The 9,671-nt window shown below is 54.0% G+C and overlaps 1 protein-coding gene across 4 annotated transcripts in view; it reads right to left on the bottom strand.

Annotated features, from left to right (window-relative positions):
* Positions 1-292: 292 nt before the first annotated feature.
* cul9 (cullin 9) overlaps positions 293-9,671 on the bottom strand; it is a 28,736-nt gene continuing 19,357 nt past the window's right edge. For 3 of the 4 annotated variants that reach the window (XM_026191039.2, XM_026191040.2, XM_026191041.2), the window contains 21 exons: positions 8,916-9,058; positions 8,656-8,838; positions 8,414-8,571; positions 8,141-8,339; positions 7,896-8,067; positions 7,659-7,804; positions 7,431-7,557; positions 7,137-7,342; positions 6,801-7,057; positions 4,949-5,066; positions 4,606-4,854; positions 4,375-4,515; positions 4,138-4,302; positions 3,507-3,670; positions 3,327-3,420; positions 3,168-3,242; positions 2,779-2,889; positions 2,575-2,692; positions 2,361-2,494; positions 1,651-1,742; positions 293-1,549 (listed from right to left, as the gene is read on the bottom strand). In XM_026191039.2, coding sequence (XP_026046824.2) covers positions 1,327-1,549; positions 1,651-1,742; positions 2,361-2,494; positions 2,575-2,692; positions 2,779-2,889; positions 3,168-3,242; positions 3,327-3,420; positions 3,507-3,670; positions 4,138-4,302; positions 4,375-4,515; positions 4,606-4,854; positions 4,949-5,066; positions 6,801-7,057; positions 7,137-7,342; positions 7,431-7,557; positions 7,659-7,804; positions 7,896-8,067; positions 8,141-8,339; positions 8,414-8,571; positions 8,656-8,838; positions 8,916-9,058 — 3,275 coding nt within the window. In that variant the 3' untranslated portion in view covers positions 293-1,326. The remainder of the gene's footprint in view (positions 1,550-1,650; positions 1,743-2,360; positions 2,495-2,574; positions 2,693-2,778; positions 2,890-3,167; positions 3,243-3,326; positions 3,421-3,506; positions 3,671-4,137; positions 4,303-4,374; positions 4,516-4,605; positions 4,855-4,948; positions 5,067-6,800; positions 7,058-7,136; positions 7,343-7,430; positions 7,558-7,658; positions 7,805-7,895; positions 8,068-8,140; positions 8,340-8,413; positions 8,572-8,655; positions 8,839-8,915; positions 9,059-9,671) is intronic. The other variant, XM_080288152.1, reaches the window with a different exon arrangement.

Below are 9,671 nucleotides of genomic sequence, written 5' to 3'. Positions count from 1 at the left end.
CTAACCCTCTCTCTCACCTTGTACCGCGCCCCAGGAAACTGGGATGTGGATCTTGTGGTTAGTGGACGACCTGAGGAAGTCACGACCTCACAGGTGAAACCTGTATCATGAGATTTTACTCTTACATTCTCTCTGCGTGATGTGGGAGGATCCTTGGTGTCCTCACAACACTAAAGACTGACAAGCTTTGAGGTTAAAGTACAACTGCCTGAATCTCCCCCATCCCCCCCCCAAAAAAAAAAATACACTGAAGACACAGTTGGCATGTAATCTAATTACATTTGAAAGTAACTGAAGAGTAGCAGAAAAAGCTTTTATTTAGTTTTGCTAGCGGAAGTCGCTCGACTCCAATAAAGAAACCAGAAAAGCATCTCAGAACATCAATAATATGAATATAAGATCTCTCAAAATTACAGCAAAACTGGAGCTCAGGCGACATCCCAGAATCCCGCAGGGCAGGAAGTCGTCCAACAGCGTCAAACGGAGCAGGGGACAGTCTTTGCTTAGCAAATGAGAAGCGATCGCTCGTTTATTGCAGTGATACATTAGAGATCAGTTCTGCTCGACCCATCAGAACCATCAGCATCGATTTTTTCAGATGCATAGAAACCGCAGACTCTCAGAACACATAAAAACCTCCAAACACGGAGACAGGAAGTGAGTTTCTTCACTCACTAACGAAGGCAATGTCCGTCAAACGCAGAACCGAAGGCAGAACGCGATGAGGAGGACGAGCGAGAGCCGGACCGGCAGTCCGACTCCGGGGCGCCGTCCGGTTTCTCACCTTTACTCCTCAGGAAAACAAACATATGATTCAGGTGCGGAAGCAGGACCGAGGCCGGCCGGAAAACAAACCAAAATCAGAGCCGGAAGCTCCAATCAGAAGTCGTAAAAATATCACGTGAACTATTTTTCTGAAGGGAGGAGAAAAAGGAAAACCAGCGTGAACTGGTTTAAACTGGTTTAAGTCAGCACAAGTTAAACTGGGGTTAACCAAATTAAAACAAAGACCTTTGAACTAATCCAAACGGGCTCGTTCTAGTTTTAAAGAGCGAACAAACAGGAAGTGGTCACGTCAGGACGTAAAAATCTTTTTTTTAAACTCAGAGCTCGTTCCTGATTTTGACCCTCGCCTGCTTCCGTACTCTGAATGCAAATACAGGAAGTGAGATACAGAAGTGAGAAAGCGGGTGCAGCTGTGTTCGAGATGAAGGAGGACGTCTGTCCCAGCGCCCTCGCAGACATCCTGAGGTGGCGTTGGATGGCGGTGCAGAGGGTGCGGGGTCACGGCCGCACCTGGGTCGCCCTCAGGCTCTTAAACCCGAGTCAGTCGAAGGGGCTGAAGTCCCTCTCCAGGTTCTCGGACTCGTCGTCGTCGGAGAAGAAGTCGTCCTCGTCGATGTCGTCCTCGTCGTAGTCCTCGTGCCACTCTGGGACGTACTCTTCATCGTACTCGTCATCGTCATCCTCTGCTTCGTCGCCGCCCTCCTCGCCCGTGTAGTTGTTGTTGTCAGAGTCTCCGGAGTGGGACGCCCGGTCCGACTTGGACCTGCGTGAGAGAGAGAGAGAGAGAGAGAGAGCGCGTCAGTGTGTGCACATGCTCAGTACGCACCTTCAACCTCGCTTTACGTTGCAGGAGGCGTTACTCACACTTTGTTGGCGTCGGCGTGGTTGGACAGGTTGGAGGACTGAGTGGACTCTGGTTCCTGGCTGCCCTTGGACTGGTATCCAACACGGAAGTCCTGGAGACAGAAACAGGAAGCAGTGCAGCGATGACATCACAGAACATCCCATCGCATTTTGTCAGGAGGTCAGAGCAGCGCCCTCTGAAGAAACAGCTAAAGAAGCTTTTATTTTGATAGGTTTTATCGTTGACTGAGGCTGCTGACTAATGTGGTCGTGACACGACAGCGCGTGGAGGCGGAGCTCGCCGTCACAGCTCTGACAGTAAACGCTGTCCATGGTTTACGGGCCGTGTATTTTCTGAGAGTAGTGAACGCGTCTGCCTCAGAAATAAAAAGTTCAGAGTGAAGCGACTTTGCCTGCGCCGTTCTTCACATGTAAACGCCACCGCAGGAAGTGTCAACAAATCTGCAGCACCAAACACGCTGAGCCACCGCCGTGGCGAGATCTTTTTAAAGCGTTGGATTTAATGTCAAAGACTGAAAACGTGCAGAGCTAACTTTTTACAGCGTGCATGGATTTTCACTCCGCCCCCTGCAGGATCATCTAAGCCTGTCAGAGGAATCGGCTCCGTGATGTGGGCTGAGGCGCATTCCCAGTTCTGTCATCAGAGCCGTAACGCTCGTCGGCTCACCAGCTCGGTCTCACATAGACCGAACTGGTTCTGGAGCGAGTACCTGGGTGGAGTGCTGGAGGATGGCGAGGAGGCGCTCCTGGATGCGGCGGATCAGCTCGAGTCCAGTGTTCAGGTGTTCGGGTTTCAGCAGCCGCACGCACGAGGCCAGGTCAGTGCACTGCAGCAAAGTCTCCTCTGAGGAGAGAAAACCAGCAGACACACCAGTGAGACCAGTTCACACAGGCCTGACGAGGATCAGAGGATGGGAGCCTCACCCAGCAGGATCTGCAGAGCGTTGGTATGCAAGTCCAGAGCCTCGGTCTGCTGCTCCATCACGTCCATCTTCTCCGTCTCCTGGTTGTAGTAGCTGTACACGCAGGAGTAGGCCAGCACCTGCAGACAGAGCGGAGGGCACGGTAAGGACACGCTCCGACCTCAGCGGGAGCGGCTGAGGAGGAGGAAGACGACGGGGACGATACCTTCCGAGCCTGAGCGAGGACTTTACAGGCGTCGATGACGAAGGTCAGAGACTTCATCTGCAGAGCCTCATTGATGGACGACACTTTGTTCTCCAGGTTGATGGCAAAGTCCTGCAGACACACACACAGACACCACCCGGTCTGTCAGCTACGTCACTGTGTGATTAAATACAGCGGCAGCCTTAGCCTGGAGCTATCCACAGTATTTTCAGACCCCCGACCCCTGAGCTGGGCCGGGGGTTTCAGCAGATGCAGGTGTGGGGTTCATTTGAAGCGCCTACATCACCTTGAGTTATCGCATTGACAAATTTATACTTATGCGCTCTTTGTACTGACTGCACGGCCTGTAGCGGGCCACAGCGGTGCTCTTTGATGGTCTGTAGTCATACCTTGGCCTGATGGTGGAAGGTGCATCTCTCGTTGTAATCCTGGAACTTCTTCTCCTGCCGCGCCGCTTTACTCACCTGCAGACAGATAACACCTTTAACACACCGTTTGCTGTTCTGATTGGCTGACTTGTGTAGTCACATGACAGCATGTGGACCAACCATGGCAGAGCAGTTGTAGTAATCTTTGTGTGTTGGTTTCCATGGTTTCAGGCAGCGCCAGCAGAAGCCATGGTTACATTTGGCACAGGTCATACTGAGGAGAGAGGTCATCGACATCACCGTTACCAGCACGTCTGTGCGCGTGCGTGTCTGTGTGTGTGTGTCTGTGTGCGTTCGTACTGCAGGCAGCCTTCGTTCTTCTCGATCTGAGCCTGGCAGCTCGGGCAGCGTTTGGAGATTAGCTTGGCGAGGTGTTTGCTCTGAGCCTCCATGCTCATCCCTTCGTAGTAACCGCCGTCGTCCATCCACTGGGACATGTGACTGCAGCTCGCTGGGTAGTGTGCCTGCAGGAGGGGTGGGGGGAGCGGTCGCATGTTTACATACCTGGCCTTTAAACGGTTTAACGCAGCAGCGGTCACCTGAAACCCAGGTGCTGCGACTACAACACACAGACTGTATAGAGAAGATGGACATGCACCCACTGGTTTCTGTGCTTCGTTTGGTGCGATGAGCAAGAAGGTCACCTGACTATGGAGCCGCTCACTCATTGGCTAACGGGATTTGACTGACAAAGCATCTGCCAACAAGGATGCTCTGCATAATCTTCATGTTTTATTCAGTTAGACCTGGAAGGACCAGATCAGGTGACCAGGAGACTTTAGCCAATCAGACGTCAGGGGAGTTGCCCCCTGCTTGACACTAGGCAGAATGCAGGTTTAGGTAATCTTTTTATCCATCTGTGGTAAAACAAGGTTCCCGTGGGAACTACAGCTTCACCTATAAACTGAAAGCATGTAAGGTGACCTCTGACCTCAGGGAAGTTGCAGCTGAAGCAGGAGGACCAGCAGCACTTTGAGCAGGTCGCCATGCTGCCCGTGTTCTCCTTGCAGAGGATCTGATCGCAGCCCTGAGGGTTGGTGCACCACGTCAGGTTGGAGCAGCACTCCACGTAGCCTCTCAGCAGGGCATTCTCATACTGCGGAGAAGGAGGAGCTTAACACCCATAGACGGGACAGGCAAACCTGAGGGTGGTCAGGTGGTGTGTTACCTTGGCGATGGTGTCCTTGTCAGTGAGGACGCTGAGGAAGAACTGGGAGGTGGGCTGAGCCTGGCAGTCTGTGATTGGACAGTTGCAGTTCATGATCAGGTTCTGCTCGATCCTCGCCGTCAGGTACTCCTGCCAGCACGACTGCACGACACACACACACACACACACACACACACAGTCAGACTCACGCCACGCCCACGGCAAACATCAAGAACTGAGAGCGGCGCTGACCCTGCAGCAGTAGTGCATGCAGCTCAGCGAAGGCACCAGCTCCATGCCGCAGCTCCACGGGCTCAGGCACACTGGGCAGGTGGAGGCGGGGCTCGGCGGCGTCTGAGGGTTCAGGAACTTGAGTCCGGCAGCCACGATGATGGCGTCAGGGTCGTCGGTGTACCGCTGCACCACCAAGTCCACGTTCCACTTACAGTGAATGAGGAGGTGCTCGGCCCGGTCCAGGTCCAGACTCAGCGTCCCCGCAACCTGAGAGGACAGAGAGGTCATCTAACGCACCTGAGGGGGTGGAGACTACGCCTCATGAACCTCTGACCTCACATACGCCTATGCAGCATCTCACCTGTTGAACCGTCCTCTGCATCAGTTGACGAACTTCATCCTGCGTCATCGTGCGACCCATCGAGAAAAGAACGGTATCAAGAACGCCATCCTCGAACTGCCGCGGCACAGGCACCAGACTGCAACACACAAACACCTGAAACACTCACACGCTGCAGGAGGACTCTTTGATAATCAATGAATACGATTATTTTTTAGTTAATGTATCAGTTTAAGACTCTCCAAACTGGTGCTTTTACTTTGAAAACTCACCTGGTTTAATACAGGTAACACTGACTCACTGCCCCCTCCTGTGGCACACAGTGGTATTGCACCTCGCTCACATCGGTGTTTAACATTCAATCTTAGTTCAGTTTTTATTTCACAGTGAAGAAAACTGGGAGTCATTTCGTTGAATGACTAACAAACGTAAGAACCAAAACGCCTCCAGCTCCAGACCATTTAACAGATGGCACCGAGACAGCGCCCCCTGCAGACCAGTCAAACTTACACTGTTTAAAAAAGTAAAGGCGTTTGTGAAGGTTTACGTTCTTTTGAAAGTCTCCGTCTCTGATGGCTCCCTTGTAAAGAGTACGACTGTTTGTGTAACCTGTGCTGGGACAGGAGTGTGCGCCTCCACCGACTGCATGGCAGTGAGTGTAATACCTGTAATCAGCATGTGCGCTCCTCACACTCATTATTCAGTTTCTGGTCCTGACATGTTTTGTCTCATTGTTATCACCCTCACCGACTCTCATAGTCAGAGGAACGTGGAAATGATCCACGGTCTGACAGCAGCAGCGTCTGTCCATCGTTTCATTCTGCCGCCTCTCTCATTCGCGGCGCTGTCAACCGTAAGGGCCGGACCGGAACACGTGCAGCTGATAAACAGCTGAAACCAGCCGCTGCAGGAGAGCAGCTCAGGTCCTGATACCCTCACAGTTTAACGTGGACGTGAAGCGCTACACGCAAAGCCTCATTTACCCCACGGAGCCCCGCCCTCAGACACTGACGCAGGTGCAACTGTCTGTGAACCTGGGTTGAAGAAATAACAGCTTCAAGACAAAGCTTAAAAGGTTTGACATCATAATGTGCCAACCACACAACGTCATGCGCCAACCTGACAGAAGATGGCTCTACGCCTGTTTTTAAACCCAGGTTCACAGCCAGCGTTACAGCTGTGAGAGCCTGAGGGCTCCGTGGGCCTGCGTGTAGCGTTTCACGTCCTCTTTAATCCAACGATGACTTGTACGCACAGAGACGAGCTCTGAAGAATCACTGCAGCTCAGTTTGATCCTCATCAGTTTATTTGTCAAAGGTTTGCTCGTCAATCAGCATTTTAAATCAGAACAAACAAAATCAGCGTTTAAACTTCATTTTCTTCTTCTCCTTAAAGTCGAGTTCGGCTTCGGTGTGATGTGAACAGATGTCAAAGATGTCAAAGGTCAAACAATATTTACAACATCATGTCTGATCTGTTTCAGCAGCTTCGTTTCACAGACGTCCGATTTCTGATCGATCGGCCGATCAGATAAACGTCGAGCCGATCAAAATCAATCGAAATTTACAGCCCATTCGAGTCTGTGGCCTCGTTTGAGGCTGGCAGACCGCCGCAGGCCCCAGCACCGCCCTTTTCTACAACTGCATTCCTATTGGATGATAATAAAGACAAAGTGCTATTAAAAAAAAAACAAAAAAAAAAAAACAAAAGCTGACGTGAGTGAATAAAATAAAGTCAAAGAAGAAGAAATGAGAATTCTTCTGGTTCAGAAACGCCGTCTGTAAAACAAAGCGCTCTCCTGGCTAAGCAGGGCGTGGCTTAGCTGAGACTGACAGACTGAACCCACGTGTGAAGTCAGAGGTCGCGGTCACACCTGATGTCGGCCCGGCTGTTGGAGGTGGCGTCCTTCCCGATGTCGGCCCGGCTGAAGGAGAACTGGGCCTGGCCCTTCTGCGGCGTGGACGGGTCCTCGGGGACGAACTCCACAATGTGCGGGTTCTCGTCGTTGCGGCGGATGCAGCCCTTGCTGATGACGTGCATGATGCAGGACAGGACATCGCTGGTGCTGCAGCTGAAACGGCCCGAGCCCGGCGAGCGCGACGCCTCCTGCTTCTGACACGAGTCCAGCACCTGAAAGAGAGCGGCGCAGGTCAGAGCCTTGACATGCCACCACGGGCTTTTATTTTGAAGGAGGCAGGCAACCTCTGACCTTGAAGACGAGGTTGTCGATATGCATCTCCTTCTCCTGCTTCATGATGTGGACGATCAGGCAGTAGATGTAGTTCCTCTTCCTCTCCAGTGTGCCCGCCGCGTCCTCGTCCACGTTCAGATACGTCTGTTTGGGCAGCAGCCACACGGACGCCGGCGCGCCCTCCTGGCTGCGAGACGCCACCTGCTCGTTCAGCTGCAGCACACCTGATGCAAAGAGATGCAAAGAGATGCAAAGTCAGAAAAGACGGACAGCGGTGCTGACACACGTGTGCGTTTGTGAGGCGGGTCTGACCTCGGGTGGGGTCGTCTGGGTGGCTGCAGGTCAGCGGCCCGCCCTCGCCAATGAGAGGCAGCAGAGCGTGCAGCAGCACGGTGGCGGAGAGGCCGCTTGCCTGCAGCAGAGCGTCAACTCGAACCTCCTGCAGACGCACAGAAACACAAACATCACACGTACATCAAACTACGCACTCACTCCTCCAATGCCACAAACGCGGCGGGCAGCGAGACCACGAGGACCTACCTGCTGGCTGTTGAACTGCAGCAGCACGAACATCTGCAGCGTAGAGACGTGCAGCGTCCAGCCGCCGAACTGCAGCTCGGCGTGCCCGAGCCACGTCCACTGCAGCCGCCGAGGCTTGGAGTGGCACAGACCGTATATGGACTGACCTGCAGACAGGAAGTAATATCCGTCAGTTAGCGTGAGGTAATACTGGTTGCTGTTGGAAATAGGGGTGCTGATGTGGGTGGAGGTGCTCACTGTGGGTGTAGAACTGGGTGAACTGGTTCAGGTAGGAGCAGAGCTCCGGGGGGAGGTGCTTCGCCGGCTCGTCCAGGTAGCAGAGTGAAGAGACGGCCCAGCAGCGCGGCGACAGAACCAGGACCTGGACCTCCGCCTCCTCCTCCAACTCCGCCCACTCCTCCTCCATCACCTGCAGAAACAAGGACACACAATGAGACCCTGCAGGCGGCGATGGGTACCTGGGGGCAGAGCAGACATGCAACCTGGTCGTGCTCCTGCAAGCTGCGGTCCAGCTGCTGCAGCCGGTACAGGTGGAACTCCTGCTGCAGCTCGGATGACTCGCTCAGGTTCTTCAGCATCTGCTGTGGGAAGCGGCTCGGGAAGCAACTGCCGATCTGCTCCGCCACGGCGTGCTCCAGCCACACGTTCCCCTGAGCCAGCAGCCGGTCGCCCAGATAGTACCTGCACAGAGCGAGAGACTGTGAGCGTTAGAGACGCGGGAGGCTCGGCGCAGCACGGCGCTCGTGTGATCGCACCTGTAGAAGTGCTCGAAGGTGCTGGCGAGCTCCAGGCCTGACAGGAAGAGCATCGGCTCCAGAAACTGCTGCAGCCGCTCCAGAGTCTCCACACAGCCGGATGCCATGCCGCTCGCCTGGATCATCTGATCGATGTACTGAGCGAAGCGCTCGCTCACCTGCGTGCAGCAAACACAACAACGTCACACCGTGCACCGAGAACACGAGAGCTTGGACGGACGCGCAGCGGCGCAGGCACTCACGTGCATAGCTCTGAGGATGGAGAGCTGCAACAGGGCGGTGGAGAAACCGTGCCGCAGGGCAAGGACGAAGGCGGTTTGCTGGCCAAACAGCTCCTCCATGGCGTTCTTCAGCCGAAGGTAGAGCCGCCGATATCGCTCCACGAAGTCCGGCAGAGTGCAGCTCGCCTCCAGGAACTTCTTCACCTGAGGGGAAGGAGTCACGTTTAGCTCATTAGCATCTAAACCCTCAAACAGGAAACAACACTGAACAGCTGACTCACCTGGCGTTGTACCACTCCCTGCCAACAGAGGGCGATGCCCGCGATGCTGCTGCTGCTCTTCACTTTGGGTTTGGCTGAGGACGATGAGGAGGAGGAGGTGGAGGCGGCTGCGGATGCCTCTTTGTTCTTTCCTTCTTTACCATCTGCAAGAAGACGACATTTCAGACGTCGGATTTGGGGAGCGCACGCTCGCCGGCGATGAGTGACGGGGAGGTGAGATGAGAGCGCGACAGCCACAAACGAAAAGTGAAGCCGAGCGTCGGTCCTTCTTTTCCCACTGAAAAGAAACCGCGTCAGGGACTGCGATGGGAACAGGAAGTAAACAAAGAGCGGCCCAACTGAAGGAAAACGAGATGGAGGACGGGCGCGTCTGAAGGAAGCCGAATGTTTCAGTCGGTTCAGATGAGGACGAGGAAGGTCGCCGGGCGCCGCCTGCTGGAGGCATTTCTAACAAAAACGGGTGCTTTTGGGCTGCCTGTCAGACTCCTCCCCCAGCATCAGCAGCTACAAACTTGTGTCAGCAGCCAGCAGGGGGCGACACCAGCTTCCTGCCCTCATGTGGACGCATGAAATGTCAAAGCGTAAAAACCAAACTAACAGGGTCCGACTGCAGCGCCGCCGCCCTCTCAGGCACGTTTTAGTTGCCTCTGCTGGTGAGGAGGGGGTACTGCACCAAAACAGAGCGCCACACCACCGTTTAAAAACCGAAGGGTTCACTTTAAATCCGACTCACAAACAACAAGCTTCACCTCCTCT

This window comes from Astatotilapia calliptera, chromosome 13 (genome assembly GCF_964374335.1).
Source record: "Astatotilapia calliptera chromosome 13, fAstCal68.1, whole genome shotgun sequence".
NCBI lineage: Eukaryota > Metazoa > Chordata > Actinopteri > Cichliformes > Cichlidae > Astatotilapia > Astatotilapia calliptera.
This window is presented reverse-complemented; position numbering and strand designations above follow the sequence as displayed.